General features: G+C 44.8%; 1 protein-coding gene across 6 annotated transcripts in view; it reads right to left on the bottom strand.

Moving 5' to 3' along the window:
- Positions 1-24,404, bottom strand: part of SUGCT (succinyl-CoA:glutarate-CoA transferase) — a 629,460-nt gene that overhangs the window by 402,241 nt on the left and 202,815 nt on the right. For 5 of the 6 annotated variants that reach the window (XM_027835947.1, XM_027835951.1, XM_027835949.1 and 2 more), the window contains one exon: positions 7,608-7,679. The exons of the other annotated variant lie outside the window; for it this stretch is intronic. In XM_027835947.1, coding sequence (XP_027691748.1) covers positions 7,608-7,679 — 72 coding nt within the window. The remainder of the gene's footprint in view (positions 1-7,607; positions 7,680-24,404) is intronic. 6 annotated transcript variants of the gene reach the window in all.

Below are 24,404 nucleotides of genomic sequence, written 5' to 3'. Positions count from 1 at the left end.
TGGTAATGATGATGGTGACGATGGTGATGGTGATGGTGGTGATGATGATGGTGACAATGATGTTGATGACGGTGATGATGATGATGGTGATGATGGTGATGATGGCGATGATGATGGTGATGATGATGGTAATGATGATGGTGATGATGATGATGGTGATTATGATGGTGATGATGGTGATGACGGTGATGATGATGATGGTGATGATGATGGTGATGATGATGGTGATGACAAAAGCAATGAGAATACCAACAATGAGAACAATGACAACCACAATGCCATCAGTAAAAATAATGACAGCAATAGCTGGACCAACAATAATGTCAACAGAAGCAATAACAACAACAACAATGGCGTTTATATAAAACCTTAAGATCTGCAAAGCTCTTATAGGCATTAACTCATTTTATCTTCACAATGATCCCAGGAAGAAAATGCTATTATACCCATTTTACAGATGAGAAGATGAAGGGAGAGAGAACAATCATTCACTATACGCTACTTACTGAGTCATATTAGATATATGTTATATTTTATGTAATATTGTATATGTATGTGTATACATGTATGTGTATATATGTATAGGTATGTGTGCATGTATGTATATGTATGTACTTATATGTCTATGTCTACCAAACAGCACAGGACCCAGGACAGATTCCTGCGGTCCACCACTGGAGACCTAGACAACACAGAACTATTCATTCACCAATCGAGCACCATCAAACATTCAGTCAGCCTCCACTTGAACTGTGCGAGATGCCAGGGATGCAGAGAGAACAAAGCAAGAGCCTCCTCCAAAGAGATGGTGTTGATTGCTAGTCACTCATTGGGTCAGCTCCGAAGGCACCTCACTCGGCTCTCCTCCACCTCACATCTCTGGGTCTTGTGTGCGAGCCCAGATGCATCCTCCGCAGCACTGAGCACTGTACTTTACACTGTACCTCCCGAGGAGGGGGGATCCTGAAGTGAGCCCCCCAGCCCCACCTGGACCATGCAGTGAGGCATTTCCACGCTTCTCTCATTCATGCCCAAGCTTCCCTAACCCTCTAGTCTTTTGCCTTTTCCAAGACTCAGCTATGCACAGAATCCTGGGTTCTGCTTTCTCTGCTCCAGAGCCCGGGCTGCCAATGAATGCATGAAAATGTACTTATTATGCCCTTACTGCATGCCAAGCAAAGTGCTAAGAACGCTGAGTTAGCACAAGGGAGAGTTGAGACAGAGCCTGGGCTCAGTAACTCTTTATTGAATGAATGAGTGAATGAATTTCCCTAGAATGGATCCCTCACTTCAAAGATAAGGGATCCACGATTCCAGGTTGTGAGGGAGAGCAGATAGAGAAGCTTTCAGGACAACTCAGAAGCATCCAGATGGTACAGTACACAAGGTGCTGCTCTTGAGGTTAGGAAGATCTGAGTTCAGATCCAGCCTCAGACATTTACTGGTTTTAACTACCTCTGTCTGCCTCAGTTTATTCCTCTACAACATGAGGGTTGTCCCACGTGACCTCAAAGTCATGATCATATGAATAGGTGCAGTGAGCCGACTGAGGCCACACAAGTAATGAGTGGCAGAGCCAGTCTTCTGACTTCAAGACCAGCAGAGAACCCTAACTGGGTCTGTCACGGAGCCTACCCGGTCCTTCTCCTTTCCATTGGCCCATCCTGTCGATAAGCCGGATTTGAACAGTAAAATTAATGGCGAGCAGTGCTGCTTTGGAAAAGGGATCTCACAAAATATTTTTCTTTGTGGTTATTTATGAGGAAGTTCAAACGCTCCACATTGATCTAGGGCAGAATCAAACATAAAAAGGATTCACTGCAGTTATTTTCAACAACAGGGAGGAATATGTCAGCCAGTAATTTGCTCTCCCCCCAGCTCCCCACCCTGTGCAAAGAGCCAGCTCCCAACCATATGGGCCCGGTGAGGGTCTGCGATCGTTTAGAGTGCGGAGCGGGCTATTACATCTCTGCCGCTCGAGCCATAAGTGACTTCACAGGCAGCGGCTTCCGTATGGTTCAGATTTCTGACGGTGACCCTTCCTAATGAGGAGTCTTTGATCCCAGATCAAATGTTGGAATCCATCTTCCCTCCACTCACTCAGGGCCCCATTACCGAACTCGCCTCTTTTCCACCTTGGCCTGCCCGAGCCTTCCTGCAATCAGAATCGGCGTCATTTATCACCTTCTCTGCTCAGCGGCCCCCACTTTGCTGTGGTTTTCAGCCCCAGCAGTTAACCTCTCATATAAAAGGAGTAATTTCCATTTTTTTTTGGACACGTTAAATTGACTGCATTAAATATGGCTCCCAATAGGGTTTCAAAAGGAATTCACGGGCATCTTAAAAGCCTCAAACGATGCCCAGGTCAGTTGAAAAACATGAATGGTGCCCAGGCAAGATAGGCAAGTGAAAAGGACAAATTAAAAAACAACAACAACAAAACAAAACTTTCTCTTTGCCTAGAAATATATTTTAATCAACTTTCTTGAAATTAAAAACAATAGTCTGGTGCCCTCCTCAGTCTACCTTGTATTTAACTAGTTTGCATTTATTCTCCAAATATTCATTCTGCATATGCTAACATTGGCACTTGTTTTCTCGCTCCCTCCTTCCAATGTAAACTCCATGAGGGCAGGGATTCTTTCATGCAGGATCTTTGAGCGCTTAGCACAATGCCTAGACAAGAGTAGGTCCTAAGTAAATGCTTACTGATGGACAGAAATTCTATTCAGGCATTGCTTTCCTACCTAGATTGAGATATTTAAAAAGGGAAATAGACAACTCAGACTTCAGATGAAACTTGTGTGTGTGTCTGTGTGTGTCTATGTGTGTGTGTGTGTTTCTGATTAGTGATTTCATCATTGTGGAGAAATCCTGGTATGGAAACTCTTTCCACACATTCAAATTGGCACACCTTCTGTGACTTAGCTCCTTGAAAGAAAGGACTGTTTCATTTTTGTCTCTGTCAATAATTCAGTCAACAAACATTTATTCATCACTTACTACATACTAGATAGCACTGTAGCTGAAACAGATCAAACATTTCTTAAAAAATGCTCGTTGATGGACTGATTCTCATCTAAGACTGAAATGCCAACTCCATGGTCACAGAATTACTCTGTCAGAGGCAGGATTTGAACCCAGGATTTCCTGACTCCAAGGCTAGCCCTTTAATCACTATTTGGTGCTGATGCATATAATATACAAAACATATGGTCCTATAAATGAATTGAGATAATATCTAGCCCAAGAGTGGAATGTCTAGCCAAGTCTCCAAACTTTGGAAGATGTATCTATGTGAATAAATATCCAAAATGAAATGGTTGGAAAATGATTTCCCTGAAGATCTCATTTTGGAAACTGCATTTGTGGAAGTAGCGTTGTTTTATGAGGCTGTAATTGTGACCTTAAAATAATAACAAAAATATGTAGGACATAAGTAAATATTCATCAGAGGATCAGACCGCAAAGTTTTATTAAAATCCCTGCTAGAAAGAACACTGGCCTGGTGAGGCTCACACCCCAGCTCTGCCATCAATGGACAGGTCACCTAATGTCTCTAAGTCTGAGCTTCCTCATCTGGAAAGTGGGGAAGAATAAAGTGGGTCCTGCCCAGGGAAGAGCTGGAACCAGAGCTGATGCCTGCTGAGTGAGGAACTGTGGGGCAAGGACACGAACGAACGCTATTGGGACAACGGGAAGAACAAAGATGGAGGACGCCTAGGAGCTCAGAGGGACTTGTCGGAGCTGACACAGAGGGAAGTAAGGAGCAGCAGGAAAACAGCGCGACAAAGATGGCGGACGCAAACCAAAGACACAAGAGCAGCAAAACGGAGGATGTGAAGTGAAAGTGACCAAGCCGGACCCCAAAAAGAGATGACCAAGAGCCACCTCCCTCCTCCCTTTGTGGACGGGGAGGTTCGTGGGCTCGGAACACTCAGCAGAATAGTGGATGCAGTCAATGGGTTGATTGGTTTGGTTGTTTTTTTCTTTACAAGGGATGGCTCCTGAGGAATGAGAGCGAAGAGGGTTATATTGGGAAATGTAAATAGCATGAAGACAAAAGGTTGCAATAAAAATTTACATTACGGGGCAGCTAGGTGGCGCAGTAGATAGAGCACCGGCCCTGTATTCAGGAGGACCTGAGTTCAAATCCAGCCTCAGACACATAACACTTACTAGCTGTGCGACTCTGGACAAGTCACTTAACCCCATTGCCTAATTAAAAATAATGATAATAATAATAATAATAATTACATTTAAAAATAACTGTTATCTACCTTGCAGGGCTCTTGCAAGAATCAAATGGAAGTCTCTACTTGAATGAGATATCAAATATTTTGTAAGCTTCAGGTGCTACATAAATGGGAGTTCCAATTAGTGCTATTTATATTAATCAATAGATTTTAACATAGTCAACTGTATGAAGAGCAGACCTGTCCTCAGGATGCTGAGAGTCTGGCGGGCTATATTACAAACACATTAGTAACCACCATACAAAATGGCACATGATAAATGCACACAAAGGCCAAACCAAGTACTCTCAAATGTGCAAGAGTGAAAGGTTACTGCCACTGCTTGGGTAAAAGATGGCTTGGTGTGAGAGAGTGTCACTGAAGCTGAACTTTAAACATTAAGATAGGAGGGCCTTCAAGACAGAACTTTGGGGGACCCACTTTAATAGTATGAGAAACACAGCCCAGTACAGACAGAGATAGAATTAGAGACATGTAATTGAAATGCCTATTATAATCCACTTATAAATGTCTAATAGCCGGTTAGTGATCTAGAACTGAACTTTAAGAGACAAATTTAGGACAGATCAATCCATCAAAACACACGTACTTATCAAGTACCATGTTAGGCCCTAAATCCATAGATCTTCGAGTCATCAGCATAGAGATGACAGATGAGGAGAACTTGATGTCACAAAAACCAAGGGAAGAGAGAAGGTTTGGAGGGAGAGAGTGGTCAACAGTCCAAAAAGCCACAGAGAGTCAAGAAGGACGAGAACTAAGAAAAGGCCATTGGATTTGAGCATTAAGAGATCATTGTAATTTTTCACAAAATAGTTCAGTCAATCAACAAGCATTAATTAATCACTCACTGTGAGTCAGGCACTGTGCTAAGCACTGGAAACAAAGAAAGGCAAAAATAAAAACAAAAAGCCAGTCCCTGCCCTCAAGGAGCTCCCATTCTGATGGGGAAGACAACATGCAAACAGCTGGTTACATATAAGATGCGTACGCAGAGTACAGGCAGGTCATCTGCACTACCAAGAGCAGGCACTACCAAGTGAGTGGGGGTGGGGAAGGATAAAGGACAAAAGCCAGAGTCTAATGAAGGCTTTTTAAGAATGGAGATCTGAGGGGCAGCTAGGTGGTGCAGTGGATAGAGCATCGGCCCTTGATTCAGGAGGACCTGAGTTCAAATCCAGCCTCAGACACGTAACACTAGCTGTGTGACCCTGGGCAAGTCACTTAACCCCATTGCCTAGCCAAAAAAAAAAAAAAAAAAAAAAAGAATGGCGATCTGAGCGTGTTTGGAGGCAGCAGGGAAAGAGAGATGGAGATGCCAACTGGGAGTGGTAGCAACAGAAGGGGGTCTTTGTTTGTTAGTTTTGCCTATGAAGAAACTTTCAGTCACAAGGATTGGAAGAGGAGGACTTTTTCAGCCCTGAGACGGTGAAGGACTCCCACCCTTCAGAGTCTGGTGATGATGAGGTTCACCCTCTTCTTGTTCTCTCTAAACCAATAGGGAAGAGGGGAGATTGGGTTGGGCACTACTGACCTACAGTGGACACCTGGTGGTCGGAGCCTCAGGAGCCTAATTGCTTGGCTTCATCCCAGTATGGAAGGGACGATGCAGATAAAAGTTATTATGCACATGGAATGTGTATTGTGGTCCCTGGTCAGACTGGGCTTTCTCCTGGAGGTGACAGGTGAGGTGTCTGGCAAATGATGATAATGGAGATCTGCAGAGTTCTTGCCACGACCCAGGCCAGAGTAGTGATAGACTGCAGTCAGTGAGTTTCCTAGTGGAGTAAACCTCCAAATAGACCCTGAGTGAATCCATACAATCTACATCAGTTCAGCTCTCCTATACAGCCGCCATGTTTTCCCAGACTTGGTGGGCTCTAAAAGCAGAAGCCTTTCTTCTCACTAACACTCCATGCTGAAAGATGGCGCTGATCTGCACTGATTGATGGAGTTTCCTCACATGGGAATTTCCAAGAATAATGTCTAAGATCCAGTCCCTATCCCCATCCCTTCATGCACTGCAGGCCCCAGCACCAACTCTGGACGTTCCCAAAGGCCAGCTTCCATGACTAGAACAAATCCCTTCTGCCTTTCCTTACAAATGGTGAAATCCTCCTCTCCCAGCCTCCAGGTTTGACTCTTGTCCCACTCTTCCATGAAACCTTCTTCATTCACTCCCGGTAAAATGGTCTCCCTCAGATTTTCTTATGCTCCTTATCTGAACCTCTCCTTTCCCCAAAGCAAAGGTATAATGGAAAAATGCTAGACTGGGAGTCAGAAGACCTAGGTTCAAATCCTACCTCCAACACTTAATAGCCTGTTATCCTAGGCAAGAGATTACCCATTTCTCAGCCTCAGTTTCTTAATCTATAAAATAGATGATAAAGACAGTTACACTAGGTAACAGAGAAGGCTCTTGGGTAGATCAGATGAGAAAAGTATACACAGCGTTTTGCAAAACTGAAAATGTCATATAAAGGTAAGCCATGGCTTGGATCACCGTCATTTGGGGACATGTTTTATTACCCTGATAGGGTACAAACTCCGAGAGGGAAAGGTTGGCACCATTTGTGGTCCTTGTATCTCCAGTGTCTTATACAACATAGGTGCTTAATAAATGTTGAGTTTGAATTGTCGGTTGATTTGGCGACAGAGAAAGCAACCGGGTTCAATGTGCTCTCTTACTGTCATTAATTAATCAATCAACCAACAAGCATTTGCTAAGTGCTTCCTACATGGGGGGGATGGGGCAGCTACGTGGGGCTGCAGCAGATGGAGAGCCAGCTTGGAGTCAGGAAACTCATCTTCCTGAGTTCAAATGTGGTTTCAGACACTAGCTGTGAGACCCTGGGCAAGTCACTTCACCCTGTTTGCCTCAGTTTTCTCCTCTGTAAAATGAGCTGGAGAAGGAAACAGCAAACCAGTTCAGTATCTTTACCAAGAAAACCCCAAATGGGGTCACAAAGAATCAGACAGGATTGAAACAACTAAACAACAAAATATGTCAGGCACTGGGCTAGGGCTGAGGATACAATGACAACATCCATAGCCCTTCCCTCAGGGAGTTTACATACAAGCACAAATACGGCAGATACACGGTGACCTTAGGGGAGGAAGTGCCAACCTTGGGGGGACCAGGAAAAGTCTTGTGGCAAAAGTAGCGCCTGAGCGGAGACACAAAAGTGAAGGGGACCTAAGAGGAGGAGAGATTTCACCAACTTTCCAAAGCCTTAGAGCTCCAAGTCAGCGCATTTTTCTCCCAGCCCAGCTGATTGACCAGAAACGGGCTGTTAACTTCCATAAACAACATTTGAGCCACTTTTTCTCCTCAAATTCGATCACTGTTACCTTGCAGATGGTCACAAACTGCTGTTCATTCCCAGCTCCAACCACGAGATAGCCGTCCTTGGTTCTGAAAGCCTGAAAAACAAGCATGTGAACTTCAGCGCTGGAGAATGTCCCCATCGCCCATGAGCCTCGGCCCTTCAGTCTTTCTCATTTCCCATATCCAATCATGCCAAACGCTGTCATTTCTGCCCTCACAACACCTCTCACATCCACCCCTTCTCTCCTCCTGCCTAGACTGCTGCAGGGGCTGCTGGGATAGGGAAGTGATCTTTCGAAGACCTGGGCCTGGCCATGTCACCCCTACTCAGGAAATGTCACTGATCTTTAAACTCAAATATAAAATCCTATGGGGCTCTTAATGCCTTCCAGAATATGCTTCATTCCACCTTTTCAATCTTACACTTCACTGTCCGCCGTATACTCTGTGATCCAGTGACAATGGCCTTGTGGCCATTCCTCCCCCATGAAGCTCCATCTCCAGTTACCCTGGAATGCTCTCCCTTCTTGTCTCAGACTCCCAGCTTCCCTGGCTTGTGTCAGCACTAAGTTCAAATCCAGTCTTCTACTAAAGGCCTTTCCCAGTCTCACCTCCACCAAGTTCTTCCCTAACCCTAATAGCACCTCCCCCCAAGGGTTGTTGTGAGGATCAAAGGAGATAATACCGTTAAGTGCTTAGCACTTAGTAGGTGCTTAATAGATGCTTGTTTCCCCCTTCATTGCCACAGTTAGCACCTTCCCTCTGAGATTACCTCCACTTTACCTACATAATGGAGGTAATCCCACATATACATATATATACATATATATGTATATACACATATATATAGGTGTGTGTGTGCATCTATACACACACACACACACACATACACACACATTTGCATGTTGTCTCCTCCATTAGACTATCTGTTCCTTGAGGGGAGAGACAGTTTTTTTTTTTCCTTTTTCCCAGAACCTAGAACAGTGCCTTGCACATAGTAAGCTCTTAATAAAAGGTTGATGACCAACTGACCAGCTTAGTAGAGGTGATAGGGAAGACAGGATGGGCCACTTATCCACACACACAGGGGTGGGAGATAATATATCGTACATGAGCAACAGCAAAAAAGGCTTGTCTTTCTGGAATGATAAAAGTAACGCAGCGTGCTTTTGTTCAAAAAGTTGACATCACCAGTAAAGGGTGGAAGCACTTTGAAAATCTTCAGCTGTTTCCAAGAGGGACCTGCCAAGAATCTCTCCTACCTTCTTGATCTACCTCGTATTTTTCCCTGAAATCTTGATCTCTTTCTATGCAGCGTCTTGAGCTCAGACTTCACCCACTGCCCACATTTCCTGGTACAACCCAAATCTGTTCTCCTTTACTCACAAAGAGAGGCTTCAGCTTGCCTTCACCATGCCATGCTCATGGATACACAAAACAGCTCTGTCCCCTACAGTTTTGAGGCTATGTTCTCCAATGAGTCAACTATTATTATCATACTTGAAAATGGATTTTTACAGCCTGGGAATAGTTAGTTCAACCATGTGAGCAGACAGGGCCATAGCCAACAAGAGATGAAGCCACACTGGGGAGATGTATTATGTATTAGGATATTACTTCTAAACTAGATGCTGAAACAGCTGCTCACATTAGCATTAGAATAATTATCAGAAATTTCAAAACCAGAAGGAAAAAATAATATAAAGTGTTAATAGACTATGTTGTGATCAAATACACACAATTAAAAATTTACTACTACCATGTGATTTACCCATGAAACAAGCAAAGATGTACAGCCCAGCCTTGTCTCAAAATTCATAAATGAAGACATGGAGAAAGACACTGGGGGGAGGTCCCTTTTTAATGCTGGCCTTTTCAATTTGTTTTAACTTAGCAAGCTCTAAGTCAAATCTCTTAAAAGCTTTTATAAATGTGTATCCACAGTACTCAAAAGGTAATAACAGAATTTCCATTACTGTCCACATAGTTGTTGATGTGCAAAATGGTGGTGATGGTCTTTAGCAGCAGGATCACAAATAGGAATGTTTTTCCCAAGAAAAGACATATTTCTTGCTACAAGGTGAAATTTTACCCTCTACATTCCATTGAAAGAAGTTTGGTTTTTCTCATCTGCAAATGAGAAAAGGCAGGAGTCCAGAGACTCTTATGCTTGCAAACCCAAGGTAGTATTTCTTGTATGTAATCTATATGGGTTTTTCCCCCTGCCCCTGCCCTATTAAAAAAAAAGCCAGGGCAAATTAGTCAGACCTAGCCACACAACGATTTTGAAAATATCAAGGTTTGAAACTAGAAGATTGTTTTTCTCCTCATCAAAGAATTCTGAATCTAGAACTGGAAAGGGCTTTCCAGGCCATCTAGTCAAGCCCTCTCATTTTACAGATGAGGAAACTGAGACTCAGAAAAGTAAAACCACTTGCCCAAGGTCAAACAGAGGAAGCAATGTCGCATGGTCCAGCTTGCAGAAAGTTCTCTGGAACCCTTCAAAGCGGTGTTGTTCTTATTGTTGTTGTTTCCTGAGTCCTCTGAGAGAACACTGGAGCAAGGAATAAATTATATGTGTGTGCTAGAAAAGAAAAGACATTCTGATGGCCTGCTGAAATTTGGTTTCTTATATTTGTGTCAGAAAAGCCAATTTTAAAGATAGTCTGTTCCTGGAGGTCAGGCTGTAAGCACATTAAAAATCAAGTAACCAAGACAAAGTGGGGCTTAGGCTTCTTTTTTTTTAATTAATTTTTGGGGCTTAGGCTTCTTAAAAGGCCTCAGTAGTCAGGGCCATTCTGGAGGTCTTCGGAAAGACCTAGAATCGCTGGTGGGATGTCCCAGGTGGCTGTTGTGAGCAAACATAAGTACTTGGAAGTACTTCCTTTGTCTTAAAGCTTTGATACATGAGTTGGCCCTTCCCTCTTTCTCCAGGTTATGAATCACTCAACCTAGGACTTGCCACCTTGGGGGAAAAAGTTTGTTACCTGAGAACATTCAGTTACTCAAATGCTGGTTAACTGAGGCTTTTCTCTACCTTGTTAATCTGGAATAGTTAAGAAAAAGGGCAGAATTAGGAGAAAATTATGACTGCAGAAGATTTTAAACAAAGATTTTGTGATCTACAAGTACATATGGCCTAAAAATACAACATGGCCTAATAATGATAATTATAATAACTGATACTTATTTACTAAAGCTCTCAAAATACAACACCTATTATCTCATTTTAGTATTGGAACACCCCTGTGAAATAGGTAGAAGGATATTATCACCTCCATCTTAACAAGGAGGAAACTATGCCTCAAGGCAGTGAAGCGATACATACTTGCCAAAAGAAAAATGAGCTAGGCTAACCTGTCCTCTCCCCAACCTAGTTTAACACCTTTCATTTGTTTATTTAGCAAGGGATTTCATTCAAGACAGAGCACCGAGAGCCTCCATTCCAACCAAGTTCTGAATGGATCCAAATGAAGGTGGTGATGAGGAAGAGACCTCCATCATCCCTGGAATCCCATGGGGCATCCTGGGGTCAGGGATGGATGTCCAAACGGGGTGCCCTTGAATACCTCTGCCACAGAGCCAGATTCCCCAAGTGCCTCCCTGAAGCCTTCAGCTCAAAGATAAAAGCCTCCCAAAGTCATTTCAAAACCATTTAAATATTCATCGAGGCTTCTAACACTGGGAGAGAGGAGCGTGAGGTGAAGGCAGGCACAGAGGCACCTTTGTTCCAGGGCAGAGCCCACCTGGCTCATTTCCCTACCGTCTCCCCGCATCCTGCTCTCATCTCCACTGCTAAGGGGGGAACCCTCTGGCAATTTCACTTCGGCTTTTTTCCTACTAATTACTTTCACAAACACTTTCCAATTACCTCCTTGGCTTTTAGAGCCGCCTCTCCATTTGTGTGTTCTTGCTCAAACTTCGATTTTGGCACATTTGCCACTGTTCACACTTCGGAGACCTTTTTTCTTTTTCTTTTTTAAGCCTGTGACAAGCTTTCGGGAAAGGCCTTATGTTTCCCCAAAACTCGATCCTGCTTAGCTAATGGCCGACATTGGTCTAACCTGTATGGCTACGTGGCACATTTCTCAGTCAGTGCTGTGGTTCTTCTGTCTGGGGAGGAGCCTGGGGATCTAGGTTGGTAACACCTTAAGGTTCTAAAGATGCGTAACTGAGAGGAGATTGTACTTGCTCAGGTAGGCACCACTTACCTGAGAGATACCCGGGAAATGAGGCAAGAGGCAAAAGACAACCTGGCATCACCCAGGAAAGGTCATCTTTCGCATCAGAAAAGCACCGACAAACGCAACTTTAGAGTAAAAAGAAAAGATGTCACCCAAAAAAAGTCTTTTTCTTTTTATAAAAGCATTAATTAAGCAACTATTGTGTACTAGGCACTAGGAATACCAAATGAAAAGTCCCTGCTGTCAAAGAGCTTATAAGCCATGTTTATAACTTATAACTTAAGCTTATAACACCAGGACATATCTTGGCAGAGCCAGAGCAGATATGAGGTGATGGGTGAGGCCAGGAAGGAACTAGTAGCTGGGTCTGGGGAGGCAGGGGTGAGAAAAGGATTGCCTCAGTCCTGGGCCATTGCTAGAGCCTGCTGGTGGGCCTTCCTCCTCAAGTCTGGAAGCACACAGGTCTCTCTCCCAAGCAGCTATAGCCAACTCCACCCTCCCGGAGGCTCACAGCAACCTGCCAGCATTCTCTCCACCAAGTAGAAGTCAGTCTCCCCCGGAAAACTCTAAAGCACGCAAAAGCTCCAAGGCTTAGGTGGAAGCTGGGTTCTAACACACACACACACACACACACACACACACATACACACACACACACACACACACACAAAGTAACTGGGGGAAAAGGCACCAGTAGGTGAGGAATCAGGAGAGACTTCTGCTCCCTTGGTCCTGCAGCCTTACCCAGGCCCCCAAACAAAGGCCACTTTCCTATGCCTGGTCCAATGTCCTTCAGCAAGCAACAAGGGAACCCATCAAATCCCATTGCAGAAACAGATCACAAGAGTCCAGAAATCAAGATACTAGGAATTCTTTCTGAGTAGACCTACAAATCGAAGGCACCAAACAGCTCAAACCTAAGTAGCACCTTCTTTAATGATAATAATAATAATAAACATTTGTATAGCGCTGACTATGTAGAAAGCACCATGCTAAGCATTTCACAATTATTATCTCATTTGATCCTGACCATAGCCTGGGAGGCAGGTGCCATTATTATCTCCATTTTACAGATGAGGAAACTGAGGCAGATGATGATTAAATGACTTGCCCAGGGTTACACAACTAGTGTTTGAGGCTGGATCTGAACTCAGATCTTCCTAACTCCAGGTCAGGCACTCTATCCACTTCGCCACCTAACTTCCTATAAATAATCCTACCATATTTATAAGCCGTCAGTCTAAACATTAACTGTATGCCAAGGACTTCCCTGCCTTCCGATAGCTTATATTTTAATAGGGGAGAAAACTTGCCTCCCCATTAAAATGTAAGTTCTTTGTGAATAGGGATTGTTTTATTCTTTCCAATCAATCAATAAACATTAAATAAAGGAATAAATAAAAATGTTAAGCGCCTGCCATGTGCCAGGTGCTGAGTGCAGCTACCACTCTGTACTTGTATCTATCTATAGTGCCCAGCACAGAATATGGCACACAGCAGCTGCTAACTGACTGTGCTCAGTATCTAGAGAGCAATGGATATCCTACAAAGTCATCATGGTCAGCACGGTCAGCACTGAGAGTTCCTGATGTGCACACTCTCTTCACCTATACAGACTGACGCTCTCTTTAGAAGGCTACCCTGGCAGTTGATGCTATGGTCACAGAGCTGGAGGGTATCAAAGCCAAGGCTTGAACCCTGGTAATCCTGACTCCAAGCCCTGCCCCTAAAGAAGGGAGGAATACCAAGACAAAAACAAAGCCATGCTTGCCCTCCAACAGCTTCCACTCATTCCTCTAGTTCCCTGGCGGCCCATCCTACACTGAGATGTGGTGAGCCTGCTTCTGGCTCCCAGTCAGGTGTGCTTAACTTTGAGCAACACTGCCTCTTGGTGACATGCGTGGTAACATGGAAACAGGACCCAACTCAAGGAGCATCATGCCTTCCAGAGGTTCCTAGAAGGCTTTGGAACTCCAGGGGTAGATGTTTGCTGCTCATCCTTTACAGGCTCCCAACAAACACCAACGGACACGTGTCATGGCCTGCTCCTGAAACCAGAAGCAGCTTTCAGGGGACGAGATCCTCCCAGCCAGCAGCAGTCACTCGCCAGGAGGACGTTGGTGGCTCAGGAAAAGAAGGACAGAGCTTCAGAAAGCCTCTTGTTTAAATAAGTCATGTCTTTTTGTTTCTTTCCATGATTACATGTTAAAATAGCTAACCATTCCGCTACTTAAGAAGCCTTATTAAGTCAGGATAGAGAGGCAGCCTGATTTCATGAGGACAGCCTGAACTTGGTGCTGCAAGCCGGGGTTTTTAATTCTGAGTCCACACTTTGGCCACAGTACCTGGGGCCTTCACTGTCATTTCTTTGAGCCTCAACTACCTCATCTGGCAAATGGGATAACACTCACAATAGCTCCGTCCAAGGACTGTGAGGTGCACCAAATGAAGATACGGACTGGAAAGCACTTTGCTAACCTAAATCTTGTTATTGTCACTGAGGACCGGTGTGATGCCAAGGAGCCCGCAGGAAGGGAAGGACGCACGAGCCCACAGAGGCAGGAGGCAGTCTTTAGCACTCGGTGAAGTGGGAGGGAAAGACCCTGGAACGTCGAAGCTGGGTGCAGGCTAGAGAGGCAGAGACATCGGCAGAACCAGGGCAGTCACAGAAGCCCACAGAGGGAAGAGACTGACTCAGCGCTGTCCACTCCAGCCCGGCCCGGCAATGATCCCCTCGGTCACCTCCCGGAGAATCCCCAAGGGAAGTTCTTGCTTGAAGACTCCCTACCTGCCAAGGCACAGATGAGAGGAAGTTGTGTATTATCCCAAGCCTTCCTCTCTGTAGCTACACACACACACACACACACACACACACACCCTCCTCCTTGTTCTGCCCTCTGGCACTAAGCTGAAAAAGGCTAATCCTGCTTCTATGTGACAGCCTTGACATAGCTCTCCCATCCCCCTCCCTCAAGGCTCCTCTCCTCCACAAAAAACACAGCCCGGATTCCTTCAACTTATCCTCAGAGGGCAGAATCTGGAGTCCCTTCATCCTTCAAGCCTCCCTCCACTGGACAGTCTCCAGGATGGCCGTGCTCTTCTTATAACGTGGTGCCCATACCAGAATACGATGCTGCAGCTATGATCTAGCCAAGGCACGGTAGGGATGTGTTTCCTGATGCCACTTCTCACCGTGCAGCCCAAGTATCCCTCAGAGATAAGCACAGTCTGGTGCACAGTAGATGTTTAATAAATGCTACCTGCCTCATGACCAGCAAATACAAGTAGTCAGGGCTGTGGAGATGTCAGGGATACTGGATAGGGAAATATCTGTGTATAGGGTCTCCTGGGGACTGACTGAACACACACTCAGGACCAGATCCTTTGCCTTAATTCAAGAGAATGAGGGGAAACACCCCCTAAAAGATACCTCATGCATGCAGCAAGCTCCTGCTCAGATAGGGCGTCTGGACATTCAATGATGGGAAAGGGCTGAAGCATACTTGGATGGCTGGCTAAAGCAGGGAAGACTGGGAAATTGGGGGAGGAGGGCTGGGGTGGGCAACTTACCTCCCAGGCAGACGTATGGCAAAAAGAGGCCCGAGGCTGGGTCAGCAGCAGTCCAACCTCCAGGATAGCCAAGGGCTGAACACTGGGCCTGAGGCCATGACGTAGCCTGGACTGCCCACACCTGCGCTCTCAGGGGTGATGGTGTGGACAGCCTCAAAGGGATACTGTATACCAGTACAGTAAGGGGTGCCTCCAAACCCAATCCATGCCAAGGGTCGGTGCTGGGAGCCCCACCTCTACTTGCTCTCAGGCTCTGAGCCAAATGCAAGGAGCTGTAACCCAAGTAACTGGTGAGGAATGGACAGAGCAAACAGGGAAGACCCATTCTCAGAGCTTAATGAGGAAAAGGAAGAGAAGTTGTTCATAGGAGACAATTGAGTTCAATGGCCTCATTTTACAGAAAAGGAAACTGAGGCTTGGAAAGGCGAAATGCCTGGATTTGAACCTAGCTCTTCTGACACCAAATCCAACGCTCTGAATTCTTGCTTTCTGCCTTCTAGGAACGTAGCACATAAAAGTCCACTAAATCCCTTTGCCTCGGTCACCCTTGCCTACCCCATGCTCCCACATATATACAAGGACCCAGAGCTACAGCCAGAAGAGGCTTCAGAAGCCATTTAGGCCAATGCCTCCATTTTACGGTAGTAGAAACTATAAAGTGACCTAACCAAAGAAACAAAGGTAGCAAGTCACAAGGGCATGATGAGAACCCCAATCCTCCGACATTGTACCGAGCCTCTGAAAAGAGCCAGACCCCCCCCCACTTCAAGCTTCCTTCAAAATACTCATTTTCTTCCCAAAGGCCAACTCTCCCTTAACTTTGTAGCATTTGCCATCGGTGCCTAGCACAGCATCTGGAACATAGCAAGTGCTCAATGAATGCTCGATGATTGACTGATTGATCACAGACAGAGACCAAAGTGAAGTTGTCTGAAATAATCAGATCGTGTCCTGAGAGTCCTGCCAATAAACCAGGACCATCCCTGGGCCCACTGATGTCACCCTTTGACACCATTACGACAGATCCCTCCCCCACCCCAAACATGCATTCAAATTAAATGTCACAAAATTTTCATGGAGAAAAGTGTGAAATCAACTCAAGTTCTAGCAGAATTACCTCTTCTCATCGAGAATAGTCTCTGAGTCTGGCACAGACATAGAAGCGTTTTGTCAAAGAAACAGGAATCAATTGGGGCATGGGGGTGAGGGGTGGACGCTGGCCAGTTCTACAAAGGTTTAGCAAATATTCTCGAGTTTTATGATCAACCTTAATTCCCAAGAACCCCCTTGGATTTGTCAACGCTTGCTTGTGTTTTAGTTTTCATAAAATGGCCAGAATAGCTGATGGCAAATCATACTCTCCATTGCGACATGAGTTTTCCATTACCTTCCTTATGCTCGTCACTGTGAACTCACATACCCAGAGCACGCGTGCTCAGGGAGGGCAGCATGAGGGGGCTGCTGTAATGAGACTGAGGTCAGTGTTTCCAGCTCAGTGCCTCTTTTGCAGAGGTTTACGACTGAACCATAAAAATTCAATTAAGTTGAAATTTGGCAGATAGGTGGGTCCCTGGTAGGTAATTTTAAAAAAAGAAAAAAAAAAAACCACTGACCAGGGAAAAAAAATCCAATAGTTTCTCACTTGAAGGAGAATTTTTTTTTAAAAAAGAAAGAAAGAAATCTGCTTTGAGGAACAGGTGTTGTCAAGTTATTTTTAAGATAGTATTTTGCAAACTAGATTTTTATAATCATCCTTTTGAAATTTAATGCTAAAATCTGTTGCCAAACAAATTTAGGTACTGGCTAGATTTTAAATTAAATATCTAGTTTAATTTTTCTATAAAATGTTCTGTCATTTCAGACATGCAAGATAGCCATACAAATTCTTACGCCGCATAACATGCATCGATAATTGCAGACTGCTCTTCTCCAGGCAAACAGAACAGGCAGGATCTCTTGGCAGAGATGGGAGAAGGAAGAGTGGAAAGCTGGAGAGGTGGAGGGCTCAGGGAGGGAGGGAGGCAGGGACTTTTTGCCAAGTTCCAGTTGAGGTCCTACATTTAAACTTAAACCCATAATGAAAGCAGCCAGTATATAATTCATGCCTTTGAAATGGACTCTCAATTTATATTCCCCCAGCACCAAGAATTTGATTCAAATCAACAAGCACTCAGTAAGTATAGAACCATGTGCCCAGCCCTGTGGTAGGGCTGGAGAACCAAAGAGAAAATTTAAAGTGCCTGCCCCCAAGGAACTTACATCCTATCGGGGAAAACAATCTGTAAATACAAATACATAAAATGTAAATTTTAGAAACTCAGAAGTCACTGTAAGGGCACTTAAAGGTCTAATAAGAAAACTAACCAAACCCTCCCATGTATCCCACCTTGACCCCACAGCTCGGCTTTCTCCCTGCTAATTACTTATTTTTTATTAGGTTTAGATTACTTCAAAGGCACTCAATAAGAGAAGTTTCTATCAGTGCTCAGAAGTCAGATCTCAAGCTAAGACCCTGGCTTTGGACCCACATTCGATCCATCAGTGAAAATATCGAGTTCTTGGGGTCACAGACAGGGGAGGGACCCTAAGAGGGTCAGGGGGTGCTTGACCTTGTGGGCTCCTTCTTAAAATAATGTTTTTAATGCATAAAATAAGATAAATAGAAATACAAAGGAAAACAATTACATTGAAATAAAGATGCAAATTCTCCCCATCCAAGTTCACCATCTCCTGATCAAGAAGCCCTAGTCTGAGCTGACCAGTCCTGCCACAGGAATCCTTCCTCCTAGAATCCTGAATGAGAGGTCAAGGTCAGCCAGCCTCTGCTGGAAGATGTGGAAATGCCTGGGACCCGGTTACCACGTGGTCAATGGGAAGAGGCTTGAACCCAAAGGCATAAAATCGAAATCGAAATTCCAGTTCTGCTATCACCTGTGTAACCTCAGGCAAATCTCTTGACATCTCTGAGTCTCACTTTCCTCATCTGTTAAAATGAGGAGGGTGAGTTGAAACGATCTCTTCCAGCCCCCTCTAACTCAAATTCTTTGAGCCTGGGAGCCCGGTACCTTCCTAAACTACCAGCCTACTGACACCTCACACTGTTCGGATTTTATTCCTCTTAGCAAGCTAAAGTTTGACTCTTTGCAATCTCTCTCCTTCCCCCCTTCTTCCCTCTAGGAACAAGCCACAAAATCTAATCCTTCTGTGTAACATCCCTGCAAATACTCTGAATGCAGAACTATTATTGACGTGCCTTGAAGACAGTAAGAATGCTCCCCCTCACCTTCTCTTCTCCAGGCTGAACATTCCCAATTCCTAGACCCAGGTGTGAAAAGTGAGGTTCAGAGTTCCCTCTCTGCCCTGGTCACGGTCCTCTGGAATGCTTCAGTTGAGGACCAGAGGAAACGCCTGTGAGATGCTCTATCCAAGCTCTCTCTATAAATGAGGAAAAGGAGCCCCAGCCAGGTTTGGGGATTTTCCCAGGATAACACTGGGGGAGGGGAGGGGAGTCGAGGAACTGGGATCTGAACACAAGTCCCTGGATCCCATTCCAGGCAGGGCTCCTTCCACCCTGCCCTAGGCTAACATCCTGCCTAAGATGAGGCCTCTATTACAAAGCACAGAAGTACAGAGGGTTAATGACCAGGGCAGAGCTCCATCCTTCTTTGTCCATTTGGTTTTTTGTTTAGGACAGTATAATTCCATTAATTCAGGCTGGAGAGCACATTAGCTTCTGTGGCTGCTGGGAGGCCTGAGATGGCTATATCATCATTGTCCGTCCATCACCATCTTCATCATCATCATCATCATTTATGTGACACTTACTAAGTGCCAGGCACTGTGCTAAGTGCTTTACAGATGTGATCTCATCTGATCCTCAAAACAACCCTAAGAGGTAAGTGCTATTATTATACCCATTTTACAGTTGAGGAAATTGAGACAGACAGAAGTTAAATGACTTGCCCAGAGTCATACAGCTAGTAAGTGTCTGAGGCTGGATTTGAATTCAGGCCCAACACTCTACCCATTGCGCCACCTCCCTGCCTCAGGCACTTACTAGCTATGTGACTTTAGACAAATCCCTTAACCTCTGCCTCAGTTTCCTCGATGGTAAAATGAGGATCATGATAGCACCTAGCTCAAAGGGTTGTTGAGAGGATTAGATGAGATCATATGTGTAAAGCACTTAGAGCAGTGCCTGGCACATGGCTAGCATTTAACAAAAGCCGGGTTTCCTTCCTTCCTATTGACTCAGAGTGAGCTTGGAATCCACTAAAACCCTCACACCTTTTTCTCAGATGCCAACTGCCTCTGGACCAGCCCACTGGAACCAAGCAGAAAAAGGCCAATCCCACCTCCCTCTGAGAGTATGTTGAGTACCTGGAGACAACGGTTATGTACCCCCCAACCTTCTTTTATACAGGCTAAATCCCCTCTGTCCTCTCTCTCTCGGTAGTTCCTTCAGTGGGTCCTCACGTGGCATGGGCTGAAGGCCCTTCAGCGTCTTGGTTGCCTCCTACAATGGGGCGGCCAGATCTGAATCCATTCATCATCCTACAGGTCTCATCAGGGCATGGCAGGGTCACCCCTTCTTTCCCCCGGGGACAACAGGCATCCGTTTTGATGCTGCTGAGTTTGCCAGAGCAGATTCTAGCTTCCTCTCATATAATCAGACTCATCAAAGCAACTCCACATGTTCTATTATGGCTTAAAATACTTGTTTTTAATCTAATTAATTAAGTTCCTTTAACGATCTCTCCCACTCTTCCTTTCTCATTTAGAAAATTCAAAAGGTAACTATTTGTGGAGAAGAACACACCTTGGAACTTAAAATAGAAGAAAAAGTTCAAGAAATGTATTGTACTTCAACCTTCGGAGATGAGGAAGGTCACAGTGCCACCATGGCCCATGTTCTCAGAAAACTTCTGGAGTCCTTCAGGCATGGGCATCACCGAAGCAGAGGAGACTGTCTCCGCCATGCCACGGCAGCCTCTATTTGGCTGGCCTCTCCCAGCATCTCCATTCAGAGCTGAGTGCCCTGTCAGGCAGGTTTTCACTCCCCTCTGGGCTTCTCTCCGGGCTTTCTCCCACACAGTGGGAACCTTCTCTCTCCTCCCACTCCCACTTTTCTGCTTCGCTTTACGCATTGTCTTTTTCCGTGAGAATATGAACTCTCTGAAGGCAGGAACTGTCTTTCTTTTTGCTGATATTTTGATCCCCAGAGCTTAACATGGTGCCTGGCACAAAGTCAGTGTTTAATCGATGCTTCTTGACTTGGCAAGAGTAACCAGAACATGAAAGAGCCTCGAACCATATCCGATAAGGAATCGGTCATCAAACCACGGAAGCCTAGAGAACAGGTGAGTGGGGAGAAGCAGGACAGCCATGCTCCAACGGCTCAAAGGCTGGCACCTGGGAGAGGGATGAGCCAGTCACCCCATGAAGGCCAAGGGCAGAACTAGCTTGACGCCGGAAAAAAATGCTGAGTTCAAAGTCAAGGGTCCCTCATTCAGCTCCTTGTTGTTCCTAGACAAGTCACTTAAACATCCCTGAACCCCAGTTTTCTCATCTATAAAATGAAGAAACTAGATAATGTCTAAGATCGGCTAGGTGGTACCATGCCCAGAGTGCCAGGCCTGCAGTCAATAAGACCCGAGTTCAAATCCGACCTCAGACTTACTAGCTTGGGTAAGTCACTAAGCTCCATCTACTTTAGTTTCCTCATCCACAAAATGGGGCTAATAATAGCACCTCCCTCCCAGAATAGTTGTAGGGATAAAATGAGGTTATTTTTAAAGTGCTTTGTAAAACTTGACGTGCCTCGTAAATATTATCATCATCCCTCCTAGCTCACACATGAGGATCTGGAGCATGGGGAAGCAGGGGGTTCATTGAACAGAGGAGTCCTTCCTCTGCAGAGACGAGCCAGGCTTCCTGGTGAGCTAAGGAGCTCTTGGCGAGTGGCTATGAGCCAACAGAGGATGGAGAACCACAGAGCAGAGATGCTGTAGAGGGCCTCCCTGCCTGCACGGAGCAAGAAGTGGGACTTGGGGCCACCGAGACTCCTTCCAATTCCAGAATTCTATGACATCGACAGAGTCCTTTTCTCCACCAAAATAGAAAGATGTTGTGTCCACTCTCCTCGTGGGGACGTAAAGATGAATGAAACGACAAAGACAGATGACTTTGTCAGCTTATTGGTGGAGAAATGAAGAGAAGGGAAATGATTTCTTTGCCCAAAGCTGCCAATTCTGGGGAAACAGAGGCAGCTTCTGATCTAGCATTGGCCCCAAACAAGGCACCAACAGGAGCTAACTTGTAAGACAACGATACTCAGTTGTTTGCCTCATCTGTAAGAAAGAGGCAGGGTAGTATAATGGGTAAAACACTGCGCTAGGAGTCAGTCAAATCCAAATGCTGACACTGACCGGGTCTCTTTAGTCAAGGTGAGCCCAGTCTCTGTGTGCCCCAAGCAGCCCCTAAGAGCCGGTACAAGTCGATGATGGCTTTTACTGTTAGTGGAGGGAGTTTTAATGTCAGGAAGGGGACAAGCGGCTGATCTACAGTCATGCAGGCAGAAGTAACAGCCTCCATGGGCTGACACGGAGATATGTTCTGCATGACTTCACACGTACAATGGGTATCATATCACTGGCCTCCTCAGTAAGTGGGGGAGGGACTGCAGGGAGAGAGAGGATTTGGAACTAAGCATTTCTTTAATGAATGTTTTAAAAAGTCAATAACGTTCATAAAAGGTTCATCTTCGATCTCATCCTGACCCACCCACTCAGGGTTAGGGATAGGACACCGGACAAGGCATCAGGAAGGCCTAATTCAGTTCCCACACTGGACGCTGATGAATTATGTGACCTCATCTATAAAATAAGATCGCATGAATGCCCCTTCCAGCTCTAAATCTGGGCAGTAAGGTGCTGCCATCGTGCATAGAGTGCCAGGCCTGGAGCTCAAAATCAGCCTCAGACACTTCCTGACTGTGCGACCCCGGGCAAGTCACTTAAACCTGTTTGCCTCAGTTTCCTCATCTATAAAATGAGCTGGAGAAGGAAATGACAAACCACTCCATTATCTTTGCCAAGAAAACCCCAAATGGGGTCATGGAGAGCAGGCTATGACTGAAAGGACTGAACACCAACAAAAGCTCTACATCTAGGCTTCCATGATGTTAGATAATGAAATAATGGCATTTTTCAGGACTCATGTTGTCTATAAGAAACCATTCATTGCACTTTTCTGTAAATGACTTCTAAAACTGTTTCTTTGGCTCTAATAGCATCATTTACCCTCCCCGCTAGGCAACTGTTCATCTACAATAAATCATTATAAATTATTTTAAAGCTCTATACATAGAGTCAGAGGACTTGAGTTTGAACTGAGCTTGAAAATGGTTTTCCCATTTATAACTTGTGTAACCTTGGGCAACTTACTTCACCCTCTCCCCCTTGGCCTCAGACATGAATTAAGTGATTCATGTGGAATTTGAGGATCATGAGTAAATTTAGGCAGCAATATAAGCAAACAGATGTAGGTCACCAAGGACAAGAAAATTTGAGTTCCTGCTCCCAGGTGGAGCTTTGCAATCTTCTCGGTAGTTTTGCCACCAGCCAAACAATGTCCATTTAAAAAAAAAAACTAAGAGCCTCCTTGTGCTCATGAACTCTGCCAGAGTTTCACTCACTGTTATAGGAAGGCCACCCCCCCCACCCCGCCACCACCTTGTTTGGGATCCTTTTTTGTCGACCCGAAAGTTCCCCAACACACTTTACTGGAGTGATCTTCTCTGCGTACTGTCCCTACTAAAGTCATTCCCAAATGGAGCATTGACAATGCTTTATTTTAGGCAAGGAAAGGGGTGGGAAGGGAGAAAGGAGGTATCATTTCAAGATTACAAAATATAGATATAAGCATATAAGATATATACATATTATATATATATATATTACAATGTTTAATGGTTAGCAATTTATAATCTCTGGCTTCTGGGGCAACGCTGGCATTAGATATGATTTTCTTATCTTAGAATTAGCTCTCTCTTTACCTTATTCCCACAGCATACACAAAATTTAAGAAGAAGCAGATTTTGCTCTATTATACAAACAGGATAATTAATTAATTGGCTGATTGATTAATTAGTTGTCAAGTCACTCACTCAAATTGCCTGTGAATCAGCTCAACATCTCAAAGACCCCTGACATCAGTGAGGCCCTTTATCTGATAACGCTTATTTCTATCACAAGAAAAATCAAGCCTCATCCCTCACTTTATAGAAAAAAAAAAAAAGAAGCAAAAAATAAGTCTAGGAGCCATGAATGACGGCTCCCGTTTGAAGATCAAGGTGGAGAATTACGGCGGAGAGGGAAAACTCAGAGAAGGGAAAGGAAGAAGCTTTTCTACAGAGCCTACTATGTGCCGGGCACTGTGCTAACCAAGCGCTATACAAATATGATCTCATTTGATGCTCACAACAACCCTGGGAGCTAGGTGCTATTATTATTCCCATTTTACAGATGAGGACACTAAAGAAAAAGATTTCCCAAGAAGCAAATAACTCATGTTATGTTAGTATGTTAGTACTTCATGGCATCCCCCCCCAAAAAAACACTTCACTTTGTATTTACCTGTGGATATTGTTTCCTCTCAGGAGACTCTAAAATCCATGAGAGTTGGGATGATATGTTCGGTTTTTTTCCTCATTTTTGGGAGGGGGGAGGATGGGGTACTCCTAGCACCTAGGACAGGGTCTGGCATAGAACATGTGCCTAATAAGCCTGTATTGAATAGAATTGAGCTGAGCTACTTCAGCTATAAAGAGTTTTTACAAGCTTTAACATTCCTCCCCACTGCCACACTTTGAAATTTTGGGGGTCAGAAACTTTATAAAGTTTTGTTGATTTGCAGAATAGAAGCCCAGGCCTTCTGACAGTAGCCCCCTGCCAAGCTGCCCATCAGGTTCTTTGAGGACTGAAACAAGAACTCAGGTGTTTAATTACCCTCGGGGTCTGAGGAGAGATTTCAGGGAGTTGGTGAACTTGAGTGGGGAAAAATTAC

This window comes from Vombatus ursinus, unplaced genomic scaffold, assembly GCF_900497805.2.
Source record: "Vombatus ursinus unplaced genomic scaffold, bare-nosed wombat genome assembly UNPS02014817.1, whole genome shotgun sequence".
Taxonomy (NCBI): Eukaryota; Metazoa; Chordata; class Mammalia; order Diprotodontia; family Vombatidae; genus Vombatus; species Vombatus ursinus.
The sequence above is the reverse complement of the archived record's forward strand: the minus strand, read 5'-3'. Positions and strand labels throughout refer to the sequence as shown.